Raw genomic sequence first — 24,978 nt, 5'->3', positions numbered from 1 at the left:
CTTCCTTGAGGGAGGCGGGGACTTTCCCTGTGGCAAAGGACGCATTGACAAAGGCTGTCAGGAAGGGAGCCAGCGCTTCAGTACAGTCCTTGATGATGGTGGCTGGGCATGCATCACCTTTACAGTTAGAGGGTTTGATATTCCTCATTATGTTGATGATATCTTTTTCCTGTATGGGTTTGAAGGAAAAAGGTTGGGGGGGGGGGGGTCCGAGGCTGGTGGTGGGACAGGGGTGTGTGTATTAGGCAGGGCTAGTTTGGTAGCCAGTATTTTGCTTTGGAGAGTCTTCAATTTGGTTTGCATGGCCGTTTGTATTTCACCGCACCAGGCTTTGTCTTTGGTGAAGTTCTGGGGGGTAGGAGTGGGTGTCTCTAGCTCCCTGAAGATGGCGAAGATTTCTTTTGAGCTAGATTGGGCTTCCGAGATTCTGGATTCAAAGGATTTGGACTTTGCTAGGGTGATTGCCTTTTTGTATATGGTGGAGCGGGTTTTAAAGATCAGCTTATCTTTGTCGGAGTGGGATGTTTGCCACTGCGTAAGTGCAGCCTTTTTCTCATTGCGGAGTATGAGAAGGTCCAGGGTGAACCAGGAGTTGGAGTGGGTAGTTGGTTTGGATTTCCGGGGTTTGAGTGGTGCAATGGAGTTGATAGCTGCTTTGATGGCAACATCATAGGCTGTTGCAAGGGTTTCTGGATCTGTGGAAAAAGGTGGTCTGAAGGCTGGGCCTTGGAGGAAGGGCAGTAGCCTTTCCTTAGTGAGCTGACGGGAGCTTCTTGCAAGGCAGGGAGGCAGGGAGGCAGAGGTTGTGGTGTGGGAGTGGAGAGGCTGGTGGTAAGGATGCTAAAGGTGATGATGTGGTGGTCAGACCAGGGGGTGGGAGTGTTTCCAGTGATGATGAGTGGGCAGTTATGCTGTGAGACCCAGTCGAGAGTTCTGCCCTGGGTGTGAGTTGGGCAGAAGATGGTGTTTTTGTATCCTAGTGCCCTGAGGGCTGAGTCAAGGGATTTGGCTGCTGAATCCTTGCTGTCCAGGAGGCCTAGGTTGACGTCCCCAAGGAGAATGGCTTTTGAGTGTTTTTTGAGGTTGTCGGAGAGGAGGTGGGAGAGAGAGGCTTGAAAGTCTCCTGTTGGGCCTGGAAGGCGATAGTGTGAATTGTAATGGTACAATGGGGAGAGATGTTGATTTTGACTTGGAGGTAGTCGCTGTTGTTGTGTAGGGATTTCTCTACCTTTCTAATCGAGAGGGTGTCTTTGGCAATGATTGCTACACCTCCCCCTTTAGAGAGTCAATCCTGTCTAGTGATGGAGTAACCAGAGGGCAGTGCAAGGGAGAGCGCGAGGCCAGAGGCCTCGTGAAGCCAGGTTTCTGAAATCATGAGTAGATCGAGGTCATGGGTGGTGATGAGGTCATGGATGTCCAAAGCGTGGGCATTGATGGACCTAGCGTTGATCATGGCGCATTTGAGATGGTGTTCTGTAACGGCTAGGGGGGGTCCATGGGGAGAGTGGGTGCAGAGGTGGGCGTGGTTACGCTGGGGGTGGTAGAAGAGTTGCACAGCTCTGATTTTCCAATGGTGGTGGACACATGTGGAGTCACATTTGGCACAATAGCATTCAAAGTGGGGGCAGAAGAATTGCACATCACAGATTTTGCACTGGGGACCTCATTTTCGGTACTGGTGGACACATGTGGAATCACATTTGGCACAATAGCATTCAATGTGGGGGCAGAAGAATTGCACATCACAGATTTTGCACTGGGGACCTCATTTTCGGTAGTGGTGGACACATGTGGAATCACATTTGGCACAATAGCATTCAAGGTGGGGGCAGAAGAATTGCACATCACAGATTTTGCACTGGGGACCTCATTTTCGGTAGTGGTGGACACATGTGGAATCACAGTTAATATAGAAGTGATATAGTTTGGAATGGGGTGAGCTGATTCATTGACAACTATATTGTGGGTAGCTATAGTGGCTGCGGGCTTGGCGGTTGGGCGGATGATCCTGATCTTGTTGGCACATATAGTGGGGGGCATAGTACGGGAGCATAGACGTTAATTTCGGGTGCTCATGGGGGTGGGCTGGGAGCTGAGGGTGGACTCTAGCGTGCGGGCACGCAGCCTGAGGCACCTGGTGGGTGGGTGCTGGGTGGCAGCTGGCAAACGGGCACCTAAGCATTTTTGAGAGGTGAGTCTCGTGCTCATAAGCAACGGGATAGTAGGCAAGGTTAATTCTGCTCAGCTCAGTACAGAGCGACAGGAGTAACAGAATGGCACTTAGTCAGCAATGGTGGTGGCAATGACGAATCAGAGTTCAACATGAGGAAATTCTGCAGTTAAATGTTCCTGTTAATCTTGCAGAGTAAGGCCCAAAGGCTTACCGTAGTGTTGGAGGCCCATCATTGGAGAGGTTACAGTTCCTGCGGTAGAGTGGTGCAGTCTGCACCGCCCTCACATGCACCGAACAGGCGCCAAACAGGGCCTTTGTGTGGCCTTTGTGTGGCCTTTGTGGCTGGCCACCAGCGACTCCGCCTACCGGCGAAGCAAATCGGATTATAACCAGGTTCAACCTCGTTGTCGTGCCGCGCAGCGCCCGGCATGCGCGAGTCAGGCACAGTATGGAGACAGGGTCAGGCAGGCCCTTCTCCGTTGAGGCAGCAGCTTGCCTTGCAGCACAGGATCCGCTTCTGGAATGGGGGGCTCCTGCCCTCACCCCTCTAGGATAATGGAGAGGATGATTCTCCTGTGACTGCGCCCCTGCCTTAATGCGAGAACGCAGTTGGGTGTTCTGTGGTTCCCCCCATATATCTCCTCCAGGTTCAGCATGCAGTGGCTAGGTGTTGCTCTTGGCTCCTTTAGCCTCTCCACTGTGTATCCAACAAGTTTAGGACGAGACTTTGATGCAATACATTAATGCATACACACATACTTTTCCCTAATATGAAATGTTAGAGGATGGTGTACAGGAGCGATTCACTGTGTCCAGGTTCAAATTTAGACTGCATCTCTGCAGCCCGCTTTACACCTGGGTTTTTATGGAAGTAGTAGGTGCTGTTCATGTTGAGCAGTAATCTTAAAATAGTACTGTCTGGCGAAAAGAAAAGCAGTGTTTGTACCAGTAACCCTTCAAATGTATAGACTGTATGGTAAGAACAGTTGGAACTGTGTCATGAAAAGTCAGTCTGACCTAGTGTCATACTTAAGTGTTTGTGAATGATGCTCTTCTGAAATTAATTTTCCCAATGCGGTCTACAAGCTGCCTGTTACCATGCCCTTTTGACTTTTCTCCCAGATCCCGGAGTCTATATTTTCCGTATCGAGCACAGCCTTTTACCATCCTCCTTGTTTTATAACTCATTTAAAGTGTATTTTTTGGGGAAATGTAAGCACATTTTTACTTTTGGCAGTCATTAATAAGCCCCTAGAACTTAAGTGAGGGAACCTCCGCACTATCAGGGTGTGCTCTTCACTCGCAATATCTAAAAGAGCACCATTTATTCCGCCATTACTATTAGTAGGGAAGGAACAGGATGTTTTACTATTGGGGTCGGAAAACCTGGCATGTCACTTGTGTGGAACTGGGGCCCCTTCATTTAATAAATGATGGCTAATTTGGAGATTATTTCTGAATCGGACCACAGAAAATAACAAGCATTTGGCAAAGATAATAGTTTTGGCTTTTCCATAGGGAAACGCTTTTTTTGTGTCAAATACCCAAGGGAAAAGACACAGATGGAAGCAGTACACGCTTCTTACACACATAAGAGGATTTAGTACATACTGCAACAGTGCAATGGGCCTCATTCCGAGGCTGGCGGTAAGGGTTAACGGTCACCGTTAATGGCAACGGTGACCGTTAACACTTACCACCATATTCCGAGTTCCCTTTTGCGGGTTGGCATTTAACGCCTGCTCTTAGCAGGCGTTAAAAATCCAACCCGCAAAGGGACCTTGGAGTAAATTACGGCACCGTAATTTACGGTGCCGTAATTTACTCCTTCCCCATTCCCATTGAGCCCTATGGGTGCAGGAATGGGGATGGGGAACCGGTATGGTGAATGGGGAATTACCGGTCCCTCTAACCTTGGAATGGACCGGTAATTACTCCATTCACCATGCCGGATTTCCATGGAGTAAATAGCTCCATGGTTGCTTACCATGGTGCTATTTACTCCATGGATAGCGCCAGCCTCGGAATGAGGCCCAATGTCTTTACACATGCAGACACAGTGAGGATCATGTTGCTAGAAGGGGCCTTTGGGCACTGTACAGAGTCTAGTTTTGGCCTGAATGATGGCTGGTGGCAATCTTTTCCATAAATAGGCAGAGCCATTCCTCTGGGAAGGCACGAACTCCTCAGTCAAGTAGAATAGTCTTCAGGTATCTGCGGCGTGCCTGGTCCCAGGGCTGATTGGTGGCACTCTGTCACCAGCACGAGATGCCAGGGAAAACTGTTGTATGTTAGGTAAACCCTTTTTTGGTCGAATGTAAAACGGTCGAATTTTCTTTACCTACTCTTTACTGCAAAATGTGAGAGGAGACCCTCCCTCGACACCCTTTCTCACCTAATCCCCACCCGCTTTCTATATACCCTAACCCAACCCACCATCTACCTATTAACGGTAAAATATTTGGTCAGAACAATTTGACCAATTTACTTTCAACCAAAGTGGCGAGTACCGGCAAAACAGCCTGGCACGTGGCGATGTGCACTTCAAAAGTCATATTTCAGTAGTTGAGGCTTCACTTCATTTGCTTCCAGTTTCCTGTAGAATACCCTCTAAAATCTTGCCTCATTCATGAATTTCCTTATAGTTCCAGTCCCATCTACATGCCTTATAAAATCAACCTGCTCTTGACCCCACACTCCATTCCTTCCAGTCCCAAAGGCCTCCTTACTTTACCACAATTTCATTTTCCCTCATAGGGTAGTGGGTGATTCTGTGCAGTGAAATTAACTTCCCACAGCTATTAGATTAGCATTCCAGAAGTCTTCTTCCATTTGTTTAGCCAATAGTCCTCTTGTGTTTACATGTGCAATGGCCACTTCATTAATTCACTCTAGGAAGAGAGATATGGCACAGGGGCACTGCACACCATGAGAGCATCACAAGGGGTTACTACACAACACACAAGGGGTGCATGGCACAAAGCAATTTCACACTGCATGCAATGAAACAGGAGCGGTGCACACGCTGCATGCAGGGGGGGCGGGGCACATGGGCCACTGTTGATCATGAGGGGCATGGAACAGCACACCAAACAAGATGGTAATACCATCGTACACAGTGGCACAGGACAATTGCACACCATAGGGGGCTATGTGCCTAGGCGGAACCACATTGCGTTGAGAGGTGTATGGCAGATTGGCTTTGTGCACTCTAAAGAGATATAACATGGGGCGCTTTACACAGCAGAGTGAAGCAGTGAATAGGTGCACTGCATACCATCCAGCATGCCACAGAAGCACTGCACACTGCAGGGAGCCATGCCTGAGGAGCAACACACTGCCTGTGAAAGAAGATGGAAAGCGCAAGAGCTGACTCTTCTTAGAGGGGACTTCCGGTCTTAGGTGAACCACGCTCAGTGCATGTGCTCTCCATCTCCCTCGTGTGTGTGTGTGTCTCTCTCTCTCTCTTGGTCCCTCTCTCTCTATCTCTCTCTGCTACCCTGTGTCTCGGTCCCTCTCCCCATCTCTCTCGCTCTCCCCCTCTCTCTGTGAAAGCACACTACAAATAAAACATATCCCAATGCTTTGCCTACAGCATTATTTTGGCCTTCTAAGGGGATGTCAAGTTTCACCAATGAGTCAACACTAGAATGAATACCGTTTGACAAAGAACTGCCTCTGCTAAAAGCAAAATGAGTCCAAATGTGTGCACTGATTGGCAGGCAGGCTTCCTTCTTTGAAGACCTATTGTTCTGTGCCTGTCCAGGTGAACTCTCCATGCAACCCGAGCATGCTGATCAGTTGGAGTACCGAATGGCAGAGCTGGAACTTCAAAGCAGCGATCAGCTTTTACGCGATGAGGAATTGGCACGACGACTCCAAGAGGAAGAGGAGAAAGAACTGGTATGTACCGTATCTATGTACTATTCTATTCCATAGATTTCTTATATTGCGCCGAATGCCTGTAGTCCTCGGGGCGCTCACAAAACGTATTGGGGCCCTCCGTCTTCCTTTTTGGTCATACATTCTTGCCTCACTGGGGTAATTGGACCTTTTTCCACAATTGTGTGGGGCAGTCGGGTGTGTCAGGTCAACTACGAAAGAGATTACAATGTGAACAGGAGCTTAGTACATGACTAGCTAAACGCCATTTTAGGTTGACTTCGGCGGGGGAGAGAACCTATGGTTCAGGGCAGGAAGGTGTGCCTGCTCGACTCGAATGCGGATGAATATGTCTTTTTTGCTTAGTAGCTTTCCTGCCATATAGTTCTGTTGGGGTTGACTTGGACTCTTTATTCTGTTGCTGACTGTAGTGGCCATGCTGTAATAATTTGTGGGAGGGGTTAGTCAGAGGATTGGTAATGGTTTATGCTCTGCTTCTTTACTATGGTTGGGTTGTCCATGTTGTACACGGACATTATGTTGTTATGGTTTTTTATACATTGTGTAGGAGTTTTGGGTGGGGGGTGGGGACTTGGGTTTGGAATTTACTGAAAGTTTGGTGTTTTGCGACATTATACCTTTAGTTACCTTGCTGCTGTACCTGTACAGTGTGCCATCTACTTGTTACCGTTGTTAGTATATTCTAGTGGTTTACTGCCCCTTCTGGGCATGTGCTTAACCTTTTATCTTTCCTTTCTTTTCTTTTTTCTGTTCTATCTTCCTATTCTGTTCTTTGACTGTAATTGCATATGCTATAACATGTCTCGTAACTTGAATTGTGCCATGGGTACTAAAATTGTGGATCATCTAAATATTGTCTCGTGGAATGTTAATGGACTCAACAATGTGGTCAAAAGGACTAAAATTCTATCTCACCTGCGTTCAAGCTTTTGTGACATTGCATTCCTCCAGGAGACGCATCTGGAGGACCCTGAAGCTGAAAAATTGAAAAGAGGATGGGTAGGGGATACTTACTTCTCGAATTACTCATCTAGCAGAAGAGGAGTTTCTATTCTTATCCGAAAGAATCTGCCTATATCAGTCATCAAAAGCAAAGGAGACAAAGAAGGACGGATTATTTGTGTTCTGGTGAGGGTTCAAGGTGTGGACATTCTGCTATGCAATCTATATGCACCAAATTTGGATGATCCGATCTTTTTTCATGAAGTGGCTCAAATGCTTCAAGGTTTTAATATGGACTCGATCGTGGTTGGAGGTGATTTTAATCAGGTCTTGGACTCTGCTTTAGATCGATCAAATGGGATTGTACTAGAACCCCGCACAGGTGTAGACGTTCCTTGGAGAATTTAATGAGGGAGTTTAACTTGGCTGACATCTGGAGGCTGGAACACCCGTCGGACAGAGATTATAGCTTTCATTCACGGTGTCATGACACATATTCTAGAATTGACTTCTTTCTGACCTCTGGTCGGGTGACTTCAAGTTGCTATAATTCATCTATTGGACTTATTGCCCTGTCGGATCACGCACCTGTTTCGTTGCAATTGTCCTTACAGTACTCTCTGATTAAATCACCGAGGTGGAGAATGAACTCTTATATACTGAAAAATGACCAGATTAAGCAAGAGGTGGCAGAGGAAATTGACAACTTCATCCAAATTAATAGAACTGCCGATGTTCGAATATCAACAGTCTGGGAAGCACTGAAATGTTTTGTTAGGGGGGTGCTGATTTCTAAAACTGGCAAGGACAGAAAATTGAGAACTAAAGAAATTCAGAGACTCTCTTCTGAAGCGAAGCGCCTAGATGTTCTGTTTGCGGCAAGCAAAGATGAAAATACAAAAAAATGAACTGCGAAAAACTAAATATGAACTAAATAAGCTCATTTCAAGCCAGGTTGAATATGCACTGTTTAGACAAAAGATTAACTATTTTGAGAATGGTGAGAAAGCGGGGAAGTTACTGGCACATCGGCTGAAGGTGGCTGACAGCGATCGCTTCATTGCCGCAATCAGAGGTCTTGATAACTCACTGGAGACACAACAAAAGTCTATTAACAATTCATTCCGTGGCTTCTATGAAAAACTTTACACCTCTGAACTATCCTGTGCAGATGGAGATATTGACAGCTTCCTTGATTCTCATGTTCTCTCTCGTCTGACGGCGGATGAGGCGGCAGGTTTGGAAGGGAAAGTGGAAATAGATGATGTTCAACATGCAATTTCAAGAATGTCACCTGGCACGGATGGTCTCCCTAATGAATTTTATAAAGCCCTCCCTGATTCCGCACTACAGCTTCTGTGTGATGTTCTTAATGATGCATTTGAGTCTGGTTCCTTACCAGATACAATGAGACATGCATTGATTACGGTGCTGAGAAAGAAAGGCAGATCTGCTACAAGGTGCGAGAATTATCGGCCGATCAGTCTGATCAACTGCGACTGCAAAATATTGGCCAAAATCCTGACTGTTCGCCTGAATAAGATCATTTCAACTCTGGTGCATGAGAACCAGGTAGGTTTTGTCTCTGGTAGGGCAGTGGCGGATAACATGAGACGCCTGCTATTGACAATTGAGAAGGGCCATAGTCAACCAGTTGCCAGTGCGGTCATCTCCCTAGATGCGGAAAAGGCATTTGATCGTGTTGAATGGAACTTTTTGTTCGCATGCTTGGGGAAAATGAACTTTGGACACGATTTCCAGCGTTGGGTTAAACTGTTATACAATAATACCTCTGCAAGTGTGCTGACGAATGGACTTATCTCTGATCCATTTGAGCTTCATCGTGGTACAAGGCAGGGTTGCCCTCTTTCACCTCTCTTATTTATTTTGTCTATGGAACCACTTGCAGTGAGCTTGCGGGCAGATGTAAGTCTTCTACCTGTTATTGGAAATGGTCGGGATAATTTGGTTTGGTTGTATGCTGACGATTTGCTGATTGCCCTGCAAGACCCAGCTGTTGGTATTTCGTATTTAATGCAAGATATTCAATCATTTTCCTTGGTGTCAGGATATAAGATTAATTGGAGCAAATCAGAGATCCTGCCTATCAATGGGTTATGTCAAAGACATACATGTGTTCAGTTTCAATTCAGGTGGTGTGCTGAAAAGTTGAAGTATCTTGGAATATGGATTGGAGCGGATATAGTGAAGTTGCCAGCCATTAATTTTTCTTGGATCCTTCCGATTCTTAGATCGGATTTGGTAAGGTGGAGTCTTTTGAAATTGTCGACCTGGGGCAGAATCAACTGTTTGAAAATGAACCTGGCACCTCGGATAAATTATTTGTTAAGCATGCTCCCCATTAAGATACCTGGAAACATCTTTAAAGAGATCAATAGGATTATGCAGAACTTTATTTGGAATGGGAAACCTCCGAGGCTCGCAATTTGGAAGCTTCAACTCCCATTGAAATTGGGTGGAATGAACTTGCCTAATTTCTCAGACTACCATTTGTCGTTTTCCACTCGTCATTTGTGCAGAGTTATTGACTCTGGAGATGTACAGTCTGAACATTCTGACCTCTTATCCTGGGAATGCAGTGCTGTTTCCCAATTGGACCCGAAAGCGTTGCTGACTACTCAGAAGAACAAATCAAAAAAAGTCAGCTCTCTTACTTCATTCTTGCGAGACTGCTGGTGTGAGCTCTCGAATCGTGTGAGTGCTGACCCATATTTACACCCAGATGCCTCCATATGGAATAATCCAGCCTTGAAATATCAGGGTAAACCTCTGTTTTGGGTTGAGTGGTTTGTGGCTGGCATCAAATATATTGGAGATTTGTTTGAGGGGGACAACTGGTTGACGTACGCTCAGCTTGGCCAGATGTATGACATGTCAGAATGCTCGTTTGCTGAATATAGGAAACTGAAGATTATTATTTCAGCTTGTGTTGAGATGCCACAATTGACTGGTCAGAGTCCTGCTTGGACAGCTCTATCTGTATGCTTGAGTGCCTCACACCCTGCTTCTACCATGTATGGAATTATAAAAGCTGCTCGGAAGGGTGATCCGAGATTGCCTGCAATTTGGGCGGAGGAATTGGGGGAAGATGTTAACTTCAGATGTTGGCGGAGGTGCTGTGAAAACACTCGTTTGGTAAGTTTGGATTGGTCCCTCAGAGCTTCCCAAACTAAGTTGTTGTTCAGGGCCTATTGGACGCCGGAGAAACTATTCAGGAGACGACTTTTAGACAACAATCTTTGCTGGAAGTGTAAATGTTCGAGAGGATCTCTGAGTCATTTAATTTGGTCCTGTCCCAAGACGATGCAATTCTGGGATATGGTTCGGGAGAGGTTGAGTCTGGTCTTAGATGTCACAATCCCCATGAATGCTTCATTACTGGTTTTGGGTGATGACTCTTCTCTGGAGGAAATTGACTTTGGTAAGAGAGTTTGGTTGCTTCGTGCATGCATGGTTGCTAAAAAATTCATATTGAGGTCATGGAAATCAAGTACTTCATTTAACATTGATGACTGGGTGGAGGAGCTACTTACTGTTTCAACATATGAAAAAGCCATTTACAAACTCACTGGTGACATTGAAAAATTTTGGGACATTTGGAGCTGCTTTCTTGATGCATATGGATAAACCTGATCTTTGACCTGGGGTATTATGTACTTACCCTTGAACACTCATAATCTGTATAATATCTATAGTTTGTGTGATGGTTTTTGTAATGCCCTTTTGTCTGAGGTATAGTATTTTGCATTGAAATTTTTGGTTTATGTCTTCTACTCCTACGCTCTTATTCTCTTTCTTCCTTTTCTTTTTCTTTTTCTTCTTTTCCTTTCTTCCTTCTTGTTCTATTTTTGATGGTTATATGTTTGGATTGTTTATGGCGAATTGATTACTTTGCTTTCACTTGGTTGATATGTGTGTATCTCATGGACTGCTGTTCATTTATTTATGTTTGCTTAATGTGAAAATAAAAATTTGAATTCCAAAAAAAAAAAAAAAAACAAACAGAAAAGAAGAGCAAATGGGATCAGAGGGTCGGGATTTACCTGGATTTATATAACCCAAGGTTCACAGTAAAGCAATGGACCGATGTGTCACAAGGAGCTATATGACAAGGGTACAATAATATGGATACAATCAGAAGGATATAATATTAGGGTGCAGTTAGAAGTATAGGGAGATGGGTCATACCAAGGGTTACATACAGAGGGCACAGGTCTAAGTTTCTTTCACAAAATAGCCATATGTCTAATTTCACATAATCCATAAGTGAAGCATTAGGACTTTCGGTACACCTTTTCTGCTGTGTGTGTACACTCTTATTTCATCCACGTATGGCTCATTGGAATAGTTCTCATGTCATTTCTAGGTCTAAATTATTCTTAGATATCCAATGCGTATTTCTGTATGAATGTTTCTTAATAAAATGCAAAAACGAGTGCAAATATTAGCTATGTATTCAATATTTTTGCATTTAAACAATCTAAAATTAGTAAAAATCAAATGTGGGACTTTTCAGATGAAGTAAACTTGAAGAAAAGCACTTCGCAATTTGTGAGAAAAAGTATCTAGAAAGAGTAGGATTAATGTTTAAGAGGAATGGTATCTGAGGGCGTCCTCACTACTTGCCCCAAAATACCCCCTCCTCCCCCAAGTGGCCAGGGAAAGGCCGTAGCTTTCTAATCCTAACCCTGGGGGTGGATGTGTGAGGGAGGATCACCTGGGAAGAGGACACTTGGGAAGTGGCGATGAGGCACCCTTCGGTGAGACTACGGTATCCCCCATTTCCCATTGATCAAGAATCGATATCCCCCAGGCATTTGAGTGATTTCCAATCCTGTCCCTATTTGTATTAGAAAACCATCTCCCAAGGTATACCACTATGGTACTGAGATGAGGAAGAGACCACGTAGGAACTTTGATTAAAATTGTATTAACTCTGACATACAAAAACACCACTCTGGTACTAGGACGAGGAAGAGGGATGCTGAGTTCCAAGACTGTTTTGAAGTAAATGGGAATGGCCTGCACCTGACCCCAGAGGGGCAGTATAAATGGCCAACTCATGTGAGGCTAATGAGCTTGCAGGGGAGAGCAAGATCGCCTGTGGAATGCTTGCAGACAGAGAAGCCAGAGGTGAAGGCAGGGAGTCGTTGCAGCAGAAGCGGACTGTGGCTGGCATTGTTGGAAGGTCTCCGATGACCGGGGTCAGACTTCCGACCTCCTTGAGTCAAGAGGACTGCCTCCCCGGTAGTACGAGGTGTCAGAGAACCAGGAAGAGGGGCTTGCCTAGTCAGGAACAGCAGCAGCCACAAAGAACCAACCAAAGCGGCAAAGGGCACACAAAGACAGCGTACCCGGTGAGTCAAGTGAGGCTGAGTGACTCCGGGACGCTGTGGTGCACGCGTCATGGGGAAGGATGGTCGGAGCACACACAAGTGAGCGAGCTACAGTGGAGGCAATGTGATTACCAGTTCAGAAAAGTAAAATACAGATGTTTGATGACTATGGCAATCTGAAGATTGATGAATTGAATGGTTTGAGAATACCAAACTGTAGTGATATTGGGAAGGCCGCAGAGGGCCAGAAAAGCAGAAAACTTGAATGAGAAGACCTTGAGAAGGTGCAAACTCACATCAGGAGAGTAAACTGGGAATTTGCAGTTTATATAAATGAAATACAATTTTGAATACCGAACCAAAGGAAAATAATGAGTGAATGCCACATGAGTTGAAAACATAGAAAATTGATCCCTGATACAAAGGAACTGTGAATTGTACAAGTTGGCGGGAAAAGCAAGCATTGGCAAGAGCCCAAAGGTAAAGGGGAACTGTATAAGTTGAAAGTAGAAATTGTGACAACACTATAGGGAATTGTATTAATCCAACAAGTGAATGGTGGCAAAACAAGTGTTTAAAAGGACTCAAGAATATAAGTCCAATACCCTGAATCAGTGGTTGTGTAATGTTGGAAATTATGCCAATCAGTTTTGTCGGTTGCGTGACCTGTAATGGGTAGACGTGTGGTCCGACAACTGCAAAAATAGTGTCACAGCACAGCAAGGGATTGGCACGGAAACTACATAGAAGAGACCCAAGGCAGACGCAGGGCTCGTTGATGCCGTGAGCCAAATGGAAAACACCAATGGGAAGGCCAAGCATACCTCGCTCGCAACTTCAAATGCTTAACTCAACAGAAGTGCTACAGCGGTGCTGGTGACAGAAGGTGCATGGAGAGGGGGCCAAGAGCGGACTGGAGGAAGCTGGAAAGCAACCCACAGGTACATGTGATGATGGCATTGCGGCCAGCAGGGAGGAGTTAATCCAATGGAGGTGAAAGCTGAGAAAGTAATACTGGATTAAAGAATGGATATAGCAGAATGGGCACTGTGGGACCTAGCAGACAATGCCAAGAAGACAGATGAGGTAGTAGGCCAATTAGCTACACTGTCGCAAAAGCAAGAGCTCCAGGGCAAGGACTTAGAAAATAGATCAAGGCGGTCTAATACTAGGGTAAAGGACCTCACAGAGGATATTGTGGACAGACTTCTGAAGGACACAATACAACAATGCTTCTGGGGATTGGTTAACAATCTGCTGAGTGAAAACATCGGAATTGACAGAATGGGCCGTAAGTGCACTTAACCAGGAGCCAGGCCGTGGGATGCGCTGCTGGCAATGACATTCTACCAACAAAAGCAGACCATTTTAAGAGCGGCCAGACGGCAGAAAACACCTCGAGGTCAATGGGAATTAAATCTCCCTCTTTCAAGATTTGGCTCAATCCACATTTTAGAAAAGGTGAGCCATGGGCCCGATCACAAAGGCTCTTACAAGGAAAGGTGTGACTTATCGCTTGACCTTTCCCTTTAGACTCCTATTTACATGGGAGGGGAGGCAGAGGTGGATAACAACCTTGGAGGAATGGGAAAGCATCCTGTGGTTCAACGATGAAGGGGTGAAACCGAAATCGCCCCATAAACTGACGGGGAGGAGCAGGAGAGGATGAGAATGGGAGTACGTCCTGGGGAAGGATGATATCGAAGGTGGTGGGGCAGTATGAGAAGCAGTGGTTGGAACAGCAGGATCTCTTTGCTCCTAGAGGACATGGGAAGGATGGAAGAGCCCAGAAGGAGACAATGGGTAGATATTCTAAAGGGGGAGGTTTGGGGAGTGGCGCTTAGGCTGGTTGCAAGAAGAGGAAGGTGACTGGAGGAGAAGGTGTGCTCTGGGGATAGAAGATGTGGGTTTTGGATGGAGGTGGAGGTGAGAGAAGAAGGCTTCTTGGTTTCTACAGGCTTCTTGGTTTCTACATGAGGGCCTGGGTTTGTAACAGTCATGTCCGGGTAACCTGGTCCCCCGGGATCCAACGGATTAGTGATTCAGCCTGGTCACTGGGGGGGGGGGGTGGGACAGGGGAAGGGAGGAGGGTGTGGGGGTTGTTGGGGAAGTTGAGGCAGGATGGGAAAGCAGGGGCGCACAACGGATAAGGGTCAGGGGGATGAAAGGGAGAAACGAAGTTCAGTGGCACAGGAGGTAGGAAGGAAACTCATGGAGAGACAAATTAATGTTATACGTCAGGAGGAGGAACTCGGTGGTCAAGCGGAAGAAGCTAGCGATGTATATAAAGTCAGAGAAGATAGATGTGTGACTGCTACAAGAGACACACATTAGAAAGCGGGACAGACCGGTGGGGAGTCTATCACACTTTTTGCGTGTCTGTCGGGCGAATGCAAAGGGGAAGACATGTGATGTCATGGTGGCCTTTAGGGACCCCCTTGGTGTGCAGGTTGTGGATTCACAAGGGGACAAGGAGGGGTATTAGCTGTTTGTCGGGGCTCACATAGAAGGACGACTATACACATTGGCCTCTGTTTATGCTCCCAACAGTGGGCAGGATTGCTTCCTGAGAGAGAGCGGTAGATTGAGCCAATTCGCAGACAGGGAGAACTGCCTGGCTGGCAACTGTAATATGGCATGGGTTCCTGAGGTGGACAGAAGTTCGGGACGGGTTAAGCAAACACTTGGCCTGTCAAAGGCATTGAGAGAGAGATGCAAGAGCCTATTCCTAAGAGATACATGGAGGTTCCTGAAGGGGGTTGAGAGAGGATGTACATATTAATTGTAGGTACACAACACAATGTCATGCATCCATTACATATTGGTGACTCCTGGACTCATAGGAAAGGAGGTGGAGGTGGAGGTGGAGGTGGGGGGTCAGATGTCACTGCCGGATCATGCCCCTGTACAAAAACTGTTGAATTTTGAAGGAGCAGGGCGGCAAATGTGGGGGTGGGGATGTCCCAGTGATATTTTAGAGGACCATGTACTGGCTGCAGAGATAGGCGGGTAGATTGAAAAGTATTTTGGAAATAATGACCCGTCGGAGGTTAGCCTAGCGACGACGTGGGATCCCTTCAAAGCAGTGATGAGGGGGGGGGACTTAAATCTATGAAGGCTAGGAGGGAGAAGCTATGTGGCCAGTTGGAAAAAGAACTTGAGGATCACTTGCGTAAGGTCAGGCAAGGCACTGGTGGAGAAGCAGACGAGAGTGTTGTGCTGGGAATATCAGCATATCTAGGTCCAGCTGGACCTATTTCGGACCCGTGAGGTGGAGAAGGCCCTCTTAAACACGAGATAAAAGTATTATGCTGGGGCAAACAAGGTGGTCAGCTTGCTGGCCCTCCATTTTATGGGGAAGAGGGCTGCACAGACAATGTTGAAGGTGGCGTCAGAGTTTGGGGAAATCACCACTGAGAATGGGGCAATAATTGAAGCGGTTGTACTCCTTGGAAAATCCGGATGAAATAGGACAGGAGGCCTACCTAGACAAAGTTGAGCTGCCAGAGCTAATGGCTGGGGAAAGGGAGGAATTGGAAAGGGACATAGAGCAGGAGCAGGAGGAGGTTGAGGATGCAATTAAGTCTCTCCAGACAGTTATACTGGCCCATTCTATAAAAAATATAAGACGAAGCTAGCACCATGGTTAACCCATCTGTTTCCAGCTGTTTGTCCCATTCGGGTAGACTGGGGCATTCACAGGGTCAATGGCAGAGGCAAAAAACTGTGCTTTTCCCTAAACCAGGCAAGGACCACACTAGATGTGGGGCATACAGGCCCATATTGTTAATGAACCTGGATGCAAACATTTCCACCAAGGTATTCGCTAGGAGTCTAGCCCCATTGAGGCCCAAATTAGTAGTCCCAGACCAAACGGGATTTGTCCCGGGGAGGCAGACCTTTGATAACATTAGACGGGTATGTCACATTATAGGGAAAATCTGGATTAAATAGACGCCCGCGGTCTTCGTAGTCTTACATACCGAAAAGGCATTTGACTGCTTGGAGTAGTCTTTTTTTTTTAAGGCCCTCATGCATGTGGGAGTTAGGACAACATTTCTACAGTCTATAGAGGCTAATTACAGCTCGCCCTCGCTGTCTGGCAGTTAACAGCTGTCTCGGCGCATCCTCCTTGCTCGGGAACGAAGCAAGGGTGCCCATTATCCCCCCTTTTTATGCCCGTTTTCGAGAACCCTTCATAACGAAGACGGAAGGGATATGTGGGGTGTGGTTTGGTAGGGAAACCCATAAGATCATGGCATATGTGGATGACATGTTGCGGACCCTTATAGAACCTGGGGCGGGGTTGGAAGAATTTGGTGCGGTCGCTGGGCTGAAAGTCAACATAGAAAAGTCTGAGATATTGAACCTCTCGGTGGCGGTGGAGAAGAGAGACCAGATAGTGCGTGAGCTACCATTTAAATGGGCAGTGGAGGGCCTGAAGTATCGGAGGGTAGTTATCACTAACTCGTTGGACCAATTATACGGAGCAAACTACCCAGCTCTGCTGCAAAAAGTCAGAGCAAATGACACAATGGAATCCCCTGACAATGTCTTGGATGGGGAGAATAGCTACAGTGAAGATGGTGATCCTTCCCAGGGTCCTTTACCTTCCAACCTCTTTCTTTGAAGCCTATAGGCGAACAGTGATGACGTTCATATGGCATAGCAAACGCCCTAGGGCAGATCGGATAACAATGATGGCCAATAGGTAGGGGGGCGGCTTGTGGGTGACAGACTAGCAGAAGTACTATCAGGCAGCCCAACTGAGGGTCATCAGGGAATGTCTAACTGGAGGCCAGGATAAGCTGTGGGCGTGTATGGATAGTGCGGGGCCGGCGTACCCGTTACAAGGAGCCTTGTGGTTAGATAGGATGCACAGGCCACTGTATATACGTGTCAGCCATATGCTTGGTGGGGGATATATGGGACTCCCTGTTGGTGCATGGAGGGTTGTTGACCCTGCCATCACCTTTTACACCGCTTTTTGGCAACCCTCAGTTTGCGCTGGTTGTCAAACCGGGTGCGTTCATGCAGTGGAAGAGGGCGGGATGAACAGAAATAGGTGACATGTTTGACAGCCCTAATATATCATTTGAGCAATGCAAACTAAGTTTTGGGGTAAGGGAAAATAACAGACATAGGTATTATCAGCTCAGGCACTGGCTGGCTCGCAAAGCACTTAGAGAGGCAGTAGTTAGGCCCCTCACTCCCTTTGAGAAGTTTATAACAACTCACTGTGGCAACAAAAGCTGATATCCTCACTGTATAAGCTAATACAGGAGAAACCATCCCACCACAAGTGGCGATATGTCATGAGGTGGGAAACAGCCCGGGGGGATAAATATGGGAAGAACACTGGGAGGACATCTGGCAGAACGTCTGATATATGATATGGCATTTATAACGCGCCTGTACTCAAGTGATTCTAGGCATACCCAAATTGACGCACTGGATACAGGTAAGATGAGCCTGGTATTGGGTAAAGGTACAGTGGCACTATACCCTAAAGGTGCTACATAGGATGCACCCGAAGACATCGCCTAACTGCTGGCGGGGCTGTCAACAGAGGGAACATGGATACATATATGGTGGGAGTGCCCAGGGATTAGACTTTTCTGGGAAGAGGTGGTTAGACAAATTAAAGAGATATTCAGACTTGGCGCTGGACTGGGAACTAAAGAGTGGCTGCTGGGATTGGGGGGGGGTCTCAATAGATGAGCTTGGGGTCAAAGGCACAAAAAAAAGCATTTATGGTTCTGCTGGTGGTGGCGTGGATGGTGGTGGCGCCAAATTGGAAAAAGGGCATACACTGACAGACATTGAGTGGATTCAGAAAGTATGGTGGTTTCTAACCATGCAACGGACCACGTACAGAATTCAGGGGGCCCAAGCAGATTTTAGGCGGGACTGGGGACTGGTTTTGGTTTACTTGCAGATTCACTTTAAGTTTCAATGGTGCCCGCAAAACTTGAATATAATGGACTTTCTCTGAACGAACTGGAGGGTGGCTACTGGGCCATGGTAAGATGGGAGAGCTTTGCCTTGGTTGTGAAGGCGGACAGGGAGGGGGTAAGCGGGAGGGATTTGTTATAACTGCAAAAACATTAATAAAAACATTACAAAAAAAATACTTGCAAACTACCCAATTCAGCGTTCCTAAAAATACATTTTCCATCTTATTTCCAATCGTCTCCACAACCATTCAACTGCAACTACCCTAGCTGCCATCTCTAACACAACCTTCCCAACAAAACTCTTCTGCCCTTCAAATGCATATTATTACTGCAACAATGTGGGAAACTCAACAACCAGTACTTTCACTGACTGAGCATTGCTCAGGCTTCTCCTTCCGTTCTTTAAAATAAATGCAGCCTGTCTGCCTGCCGCAAAGTCCATACTTCACCCAATTTGAAGTCTGCGAGCAGGTCAAAGGAATATTATCTCTGCCTGTCAGACGGCTATAAATTTCGCAATTGCATCTCTGCACAGAAACAACATTGCCTCTTCTAAACTCTTATATTTAGCTTAAGTTAATATATTCGAAAATCCGTACATACAAATAAACCAAGCTTATGCTTGCACTGTTTGTTTTGAAGTTGTCTTCAATGGTCACAAACCAACTTAATTTCCTTAAAAAATAAATGAAATCCCTGGCACAAATAAACCGTTTTCTTTGAGATCAATAAAAAAAAAAACATGACGCACCACAGAACACATTAGTATTCTTTAACACAACATGATAAATACAAACGCACATAACAAATACTCAAAAACAATTATTTACATGTTTCAAATTAACCTCTTTTCATTTCTATGTTGAAAAAAACCCACCAAGTTGGGCATGCACCAAAAAACGCAGCCCATTCTCTAAATCACTTTTTTTAATTAAAAAAATGCGGTACAAAATAAAAATCCACTTTTACTCACCATCAAAACTACATCATTATATACATCTAGCGCTAATACAAAACATCTTTTTCACAAATAAACCCCAAAACAAATGTGCACTTTTCTATGATCTACTTCTCCTACTTTTTCTAGTATAGGTAGCACATCTCCAGTTCATCCCATCCTGGAATTTGACACGCATTCTTCATCTCGGCCTTGCCTCAAGACTCCCTAAAAATACCCCACTTGGAGTTTAATGCGTGTCCTCCTGCCCCCTTGGAACCAGGAATCGAGGTATATCTCTTTCTTTAACCCAAATCATGTTACTATATATATTTACACTTAGAATACAATCTTCAGTTTGGTTTCTTGCACAATGCATACTTTACCATAAATGATGGGGGCCCCCTCTTCCTTAAAATCTGCTGTCTGCACTACACTGCCAGGACACAGAGAAGACTCAGCACCATACTGCAGCCTTTCCTCGCACCTTCCATCCGGTTTCTGTGAGGTATTAATGCCCTTTTCAGTGCAGATATCAGAGGATCGTGGGATCAAGGCCTTGCAGTTGGTTTCCATATATATAGTGGTCACTTCTCAGACATAACAAAATGCAGCCAGCCATCCATCCTTTGATAGAAACACACACGGTGCAAGCAAGAGAGACATTATTTATCTTCCCCACGGCTAGCCGGGAGCTCTGTTTAATCAACTATGGTACAGCTGACAAAAGAAAGTCTGTTTTTCTTCATCCAGTATACTCTTATAGAAAGAAAATATCTGACGGATGTTCTGTTCTAGTAGGAACCTTACAATATAATTGGTCAGGTTTCTATGAGTAGAATGTATTGCCCTTTCTTATTGGTGATAAACACTTCCTGAAATACATCATTATTTCATTTTCTAATTACTCATTCTCTGCTGATCAGCATGACTTGTTTCCAATTTCAAATGAATCATGCAATTTGTTTTGCAACTTAGAACTGGCTAGAAGCAGCTTTGAGATGACACATGCTATTGAAAAAATTCTGCCATAGACATGAGGCCTGCTGCTGTGTTTACATGGACCACTTCATTCTTATCTAGTTCTAATTTACTGCCAAATTAATTTATAAAAAACCTCTTGAGCAACACTATTAAAAACTGTTCTACTATTTAATTCTTTCAAGTTCGTACGTCAGGCCTCGCTTCATCAGACCCTCCCTTTATTCTACCTTTTCAACCCTCCCTGAACCAATATTTCTATGGCTTCAGCATTTCTGTTATCTTAAAGCCTGTATTTGTTTGTAATGCATGCTTATGACATCATTCAAAAAAGAAGGAACACCTTTTGCTGTAGCATTTCTATGTTAAATATATCCATGTGGTGGTAATGTTGTTCGCAAATGTATGCACTTCTTTCTGTTTGTTTTCCTAAATTAATGAGTGCAGTGTAATTTATTTCATGTCTAAGTGCATTCTTTTAACTCATTGTACATGTATTTTCATGATGAATGTAATTTACTTTAGGTCTATTGAATGTGTACATATATCCCTATTCACCTTCTATTTATATTGTATCCATTCCCTGATGCACTTGCCTGCAATAAGAGTGGTATGGTTGCCTCAATGAACAATGCTCCTCACTTGTATAATGTTTGGCAGGAGGGCAGGGCACAGGCCATGAATTACTTGATCACCTGTCCTTCACCAGAGGAGGAGGGGGTGGTATATGTTAGTCTATTCCTCTTCATTTAAATGATTGTTCAATATTCCATATGCTTTTTGTTTTGCCCACGGTTCTGTTTACATATAGTCTGACATTCAATAAGTCTGTTTGACTTCAAATGTTCATTCAGTGTACAATACGCTGTGATCTTATTCAAATAGCACTTGCTAACTTCAGTTCGGTGTTTAATATACTCAATTAATAATTTCAGTTCAGTATTCAAAATGCTCAGTAGTTTCAACTCAGTTCGGTATTCAATATGGTTCACATTCACTTGGATCATCACTTTCCTGCGGTCCCGGGAGCGCTCTGTTCTGTGTCCTCTGACACTCAACAGCGCTTTGCATTTCCCCAGCAGCTGCTCTTATTGCTCTCGCTGACCTCCTCCGTAGCGGGGAAGCAGACCACCACCTTCGGGTATGTCCCAACTGCACTTCTCAACCTCCGACTTAAAAATGGATGCAGACCGCGTCTCCTCTGCTCCTGGTTGCTTATGCAGCTTTGGCTGCCTCTGGGTCTTGGCACGGGCGGTTCCTCTTGCTCTCTTCAATTTGGCAGCCCCAGCTGCCCGCATCTAATTCGAAAACTCCCTGTCCAGCTCACAGAAGCTGCAGGTCCTCCGAGATAATGGCGTCAAGACATCTGCGTCTCTTCCCAACACAGCGTTTCAGCTCCTTGTTCTCCTTTGCCTTTTCATTTTACATGTAGTGGATGTCGTCATACTCCTTTTCTTCGTCTCAGTACTAGAGTGGTGTTTGTAATAGGAAGTGTGTATGACTCGTAGTTGCTTCTTCCTCTTATCAGTACTTGGTGGGTATGTATAGAGTAATATAGGCGCAGAATGAAAATAGCCCATGATGGTTGAAGTAAGGGAAGATAAGTCAGTGTTCAGAAAGAGGGGAATACCATATCTGGCCGTTGGGCCCCCACTCACCAGTCCCCAAGGACCCTGCACCCAGGTGATCCTCCCTCGCTTATCCACCTTCAGGGTCAGGATTCAAAAGCAATGGCCTTTCCCTGGCCCTGCGTAGAGGATCCATGGGTAGTGAAAGGGAGAATACCCTCAGGTTTCTCACATTAGGGAAAAATTCTTTACCAGAGGTAATAGAAGCCCTGAACATAGAAAAATGTATTAATTCCTCGCCCTCCTCCCTTCAAAGAGCTCTATTACAACTTGCCCTTCGCAATTGAAACTGCTCAAAAATTTGCAGGTGCCAAGCGACACTTTGATCTGTTAAATCGAGTGGAATAGAGGAGAGACAATCGAGGGCCCCCCTCATCATAATTTCCAGCCCAAAGAAAGACCAAGTATCATCAATAGACCTAAAGAGTTCCATATTGGGGAAAGGAAAAAACAGAAAGCTAGATCCTAAAATGAGGGAAGAAAAAAGAAAGGAGGACAGTAGACTGGTTAAACCTTTGGTTCTATATGTTTCTCCTGTCGAGAATCAGGACACTTGGCAAGAAATTGTCCACAAAATAAAAAGGAAGAACCTATGGAGATCGGATGCATGGTGGCATGGTGGGTGATGAGTGGGAAAGTCCATGTCCTTACGAAGGAATTGAAACCCAGAGGATTTTCTTTTTGTGGACCATCAACTAAGTCCACTCATGAAACAGCATTAGTAAATGGGATTCCTGTGCAAACTCTAGTAGATACAGCTAGTAGGCAAACGGCCATACGGGGAGATCTGGTTTCTCTGGACAACATGAAAAATGCCGCTTTGGTGAGAATTACATGTGCCCATTGGGCCCACGAAATGTATCCTAAGATTGCCATTCCCATCCATGTACAAGGAACCACTACGATCTTTCCTTCAGCCATTATTCCTGGTCTACCAGAAGAGACTATCATTGGGACTAACTTCCCAAGTTTTCCATCACTGATCCAGGAAGTCAACCCACACCCTTCACAATTCTCCCCATTTAGTAGTTGGCAAAAGCAACCATTTGTACCCACTACTCCTGTACTCCTGTGTGGGATTGGTCCTTTATCCAAGGAGACTCACCACACCCAAAGAAACCATTAACATGTGTCCCTTGTGCGGGAGGCTATTGTCATAGGGGAAAGGTATGTGAGGAATCTGCTTTCTCCAGCATTTGATCTTTCATAGATTCACATGCTCTTGAATATTCCCCTTCAGGCTCGCAATCCTCAGTAAAATTAAAGCAGTTTGGCTTCATATGTTTTAAACTGCTTGTCACTTTAGTGCTCTATCAGTCATTTTGGTTCATACTGCCCACAACCAATTAGACAGATCCGTTCGCTCCAACCCAGGTGGCCATTTTCCGATTTGTTAACTCACGTTACATGTTGGGAGTCACAAGAAATGTCTTCTACATTTTTAGATGATTTTGTCTCTTTTTCACAAACATACAAACAATATATCAACACAGCAAAAAGCACATAACATGTTTACACAGTTAATCTGTTTTAGTCTGATCCATGGTTAAACGTCATCTTAATTGAAGGACACAGCCACCCCCCTATAGTGTCCTGTGTACCCATCACCAAACAGCGTCTGTAAAAAGGACAACAAATGTCGCAGAAGTTACGCCTAATAGCACAATAGGTGCTTAATGAATTTCAAAGCAAGAATAGTCTCCATGCTTTAAATGAAAACATTGAACTGACCTCGAGCACAGGGCAACCATTGCCTAGTGCGGTGATAGGGACGAATTAAGGACTTTGTCCCAGCTGGATTCGCAAGCGAAAGCAGTCAGCTTGGCCAAGAGCATCTCATCACAGCCACACAACATCCAACCGACCATGAAACACGCCTCCCTTAAAAGAAGCCTCAAGCGGGAAATTCAAAATTGTTAAGATGCTGAACGCCCAGTCTGCCCTTACAAAGGATCAGCATTGGGAAACACTGAATCCCGGAAGTACTGACTATTACGCTACCAGAAGTAATGTGACCCAATTCAAGTCGGTCACCACATGGACCACTACAACAGCTGCCCTCTTAGACTATTGTGAGAATGAATTAAACGGTATGCATACGGGGGACAAGAACTAGGAGGGAAGCACAGAGAAGGGATTGGAAAAAAAGTCATCTGTAGAGAAGATGCCACTAACATTGGAGTCGTTAAGCTGCTACCGGTGAAGCAAAGAACTCTGGACATTAAAAAAGCAACTGGTGTACATGGTCCAACACTGATCAAGTACCAAAGTGTGGAAGTAGAGGCGCAATCAAGGGATATCAGAATCAGGATAGAGAGAATTAGTTAAGTGTAATTCAGGTGCACCTCAGTAAATCTTGGCTGCAAGATCAATCATGAATAACAAAAAGAGAGGTCTACCTTGAACAGGGGACAACACCAGGGGACACTATAGGCTAAAAATGCACATACGTTTAACGCAAATGGTGACTTTTATACACATAAATGATTTTAATAGAGCATAATCATTAACAAAAGATCAATCATGACTTGATGCGTACATGATATATTTGGTCATTTAATAAAAAATGGATACACCTTGGTATAAAAAAGATTTTTACAAACAAATCAAAAGATAGTTTATGGATCAAACAAGTCCTTTGTACAAGTGGAAATACATAAATGAATGGATAAATATCTATATAACACTCCTTTCTCCTTCAAGCGGCATAAGTTACTGAGATGGGTCTGTGTAATTCAGTACTGCTCCTTGTTTTTGTACACTATGCGTTTTGTGCGAACAGTCCCTTCATCGGGTGTGAGAAGTAGGTGAATTTCTGCAAAATCAATAAAGACTAAGTCAATGTTGTTTAAATATGTTATTAAGTTAACTAGTGTATCCAAAAAACTAGTATTCGAGGGGATTGGGTCCTCTGACGAATTCCATATCTATGACAGTAATCACCACAGCTGTGCTGCTTCGGAAAATCTTTCGGTGTCTGCGTACTGCGTCGATGACGTCGATACGCCGCACTCGAGGACCTCCTCTGACGGCCGACGTCACTGGATGTTATAAGTAGGACGCACGGCACCCGTAGCCTCAGTTCCGTTTTCTCTGCAAA

The 24,978-nt window shown here is 45.1% G+C and overlaps 1 protein-coding gene across 9 annotated transcripts in view; it reads left to right on the top strand.

Moving 5' to 3' along the window:
* Nucleotides 1-24,978, top strand: part of LOC138472286 (coiled-coil domain-containing protein 50-like) — a 768,296-nt gene that overhangs the window by 559,323 nt on the left and 183,995 nt on the right. For all 9 annotated transcript variants that reach the window (XM_069610399.1, XM_069610405.1, XM_069610398.1 and 6 more), the window contains one exon: nucleotides 5,940-6,076. In XM_069610399.1, coding sequence (XP_069466500.1) covers nucleotides 5,940-6,076 — 137 coding nt within the window. The remainder of the gene's footprint in view (nucleotides 1-5,939; nucleotides 6,077-24,978) is intronic.

This window comes from Ambystoma mexicanum, chromosome 8 (assembly GCF_040938575.1).
Source record: "Ambystoma mexicanum isolate Mex_15411 chromosome 8, UKY_AmexF1_1, whole genome shotgun sequence".
NCBI classification, from domain to species: Eukaryota; Metazoa; Chordata; class Amphibia; order Caudata; family Ambystomatidae; genus Ambystoma; species Ambystoma mexicanum.
This window is presented reverse-complemented; position numbering and strand designations above follow the sequence as displayed.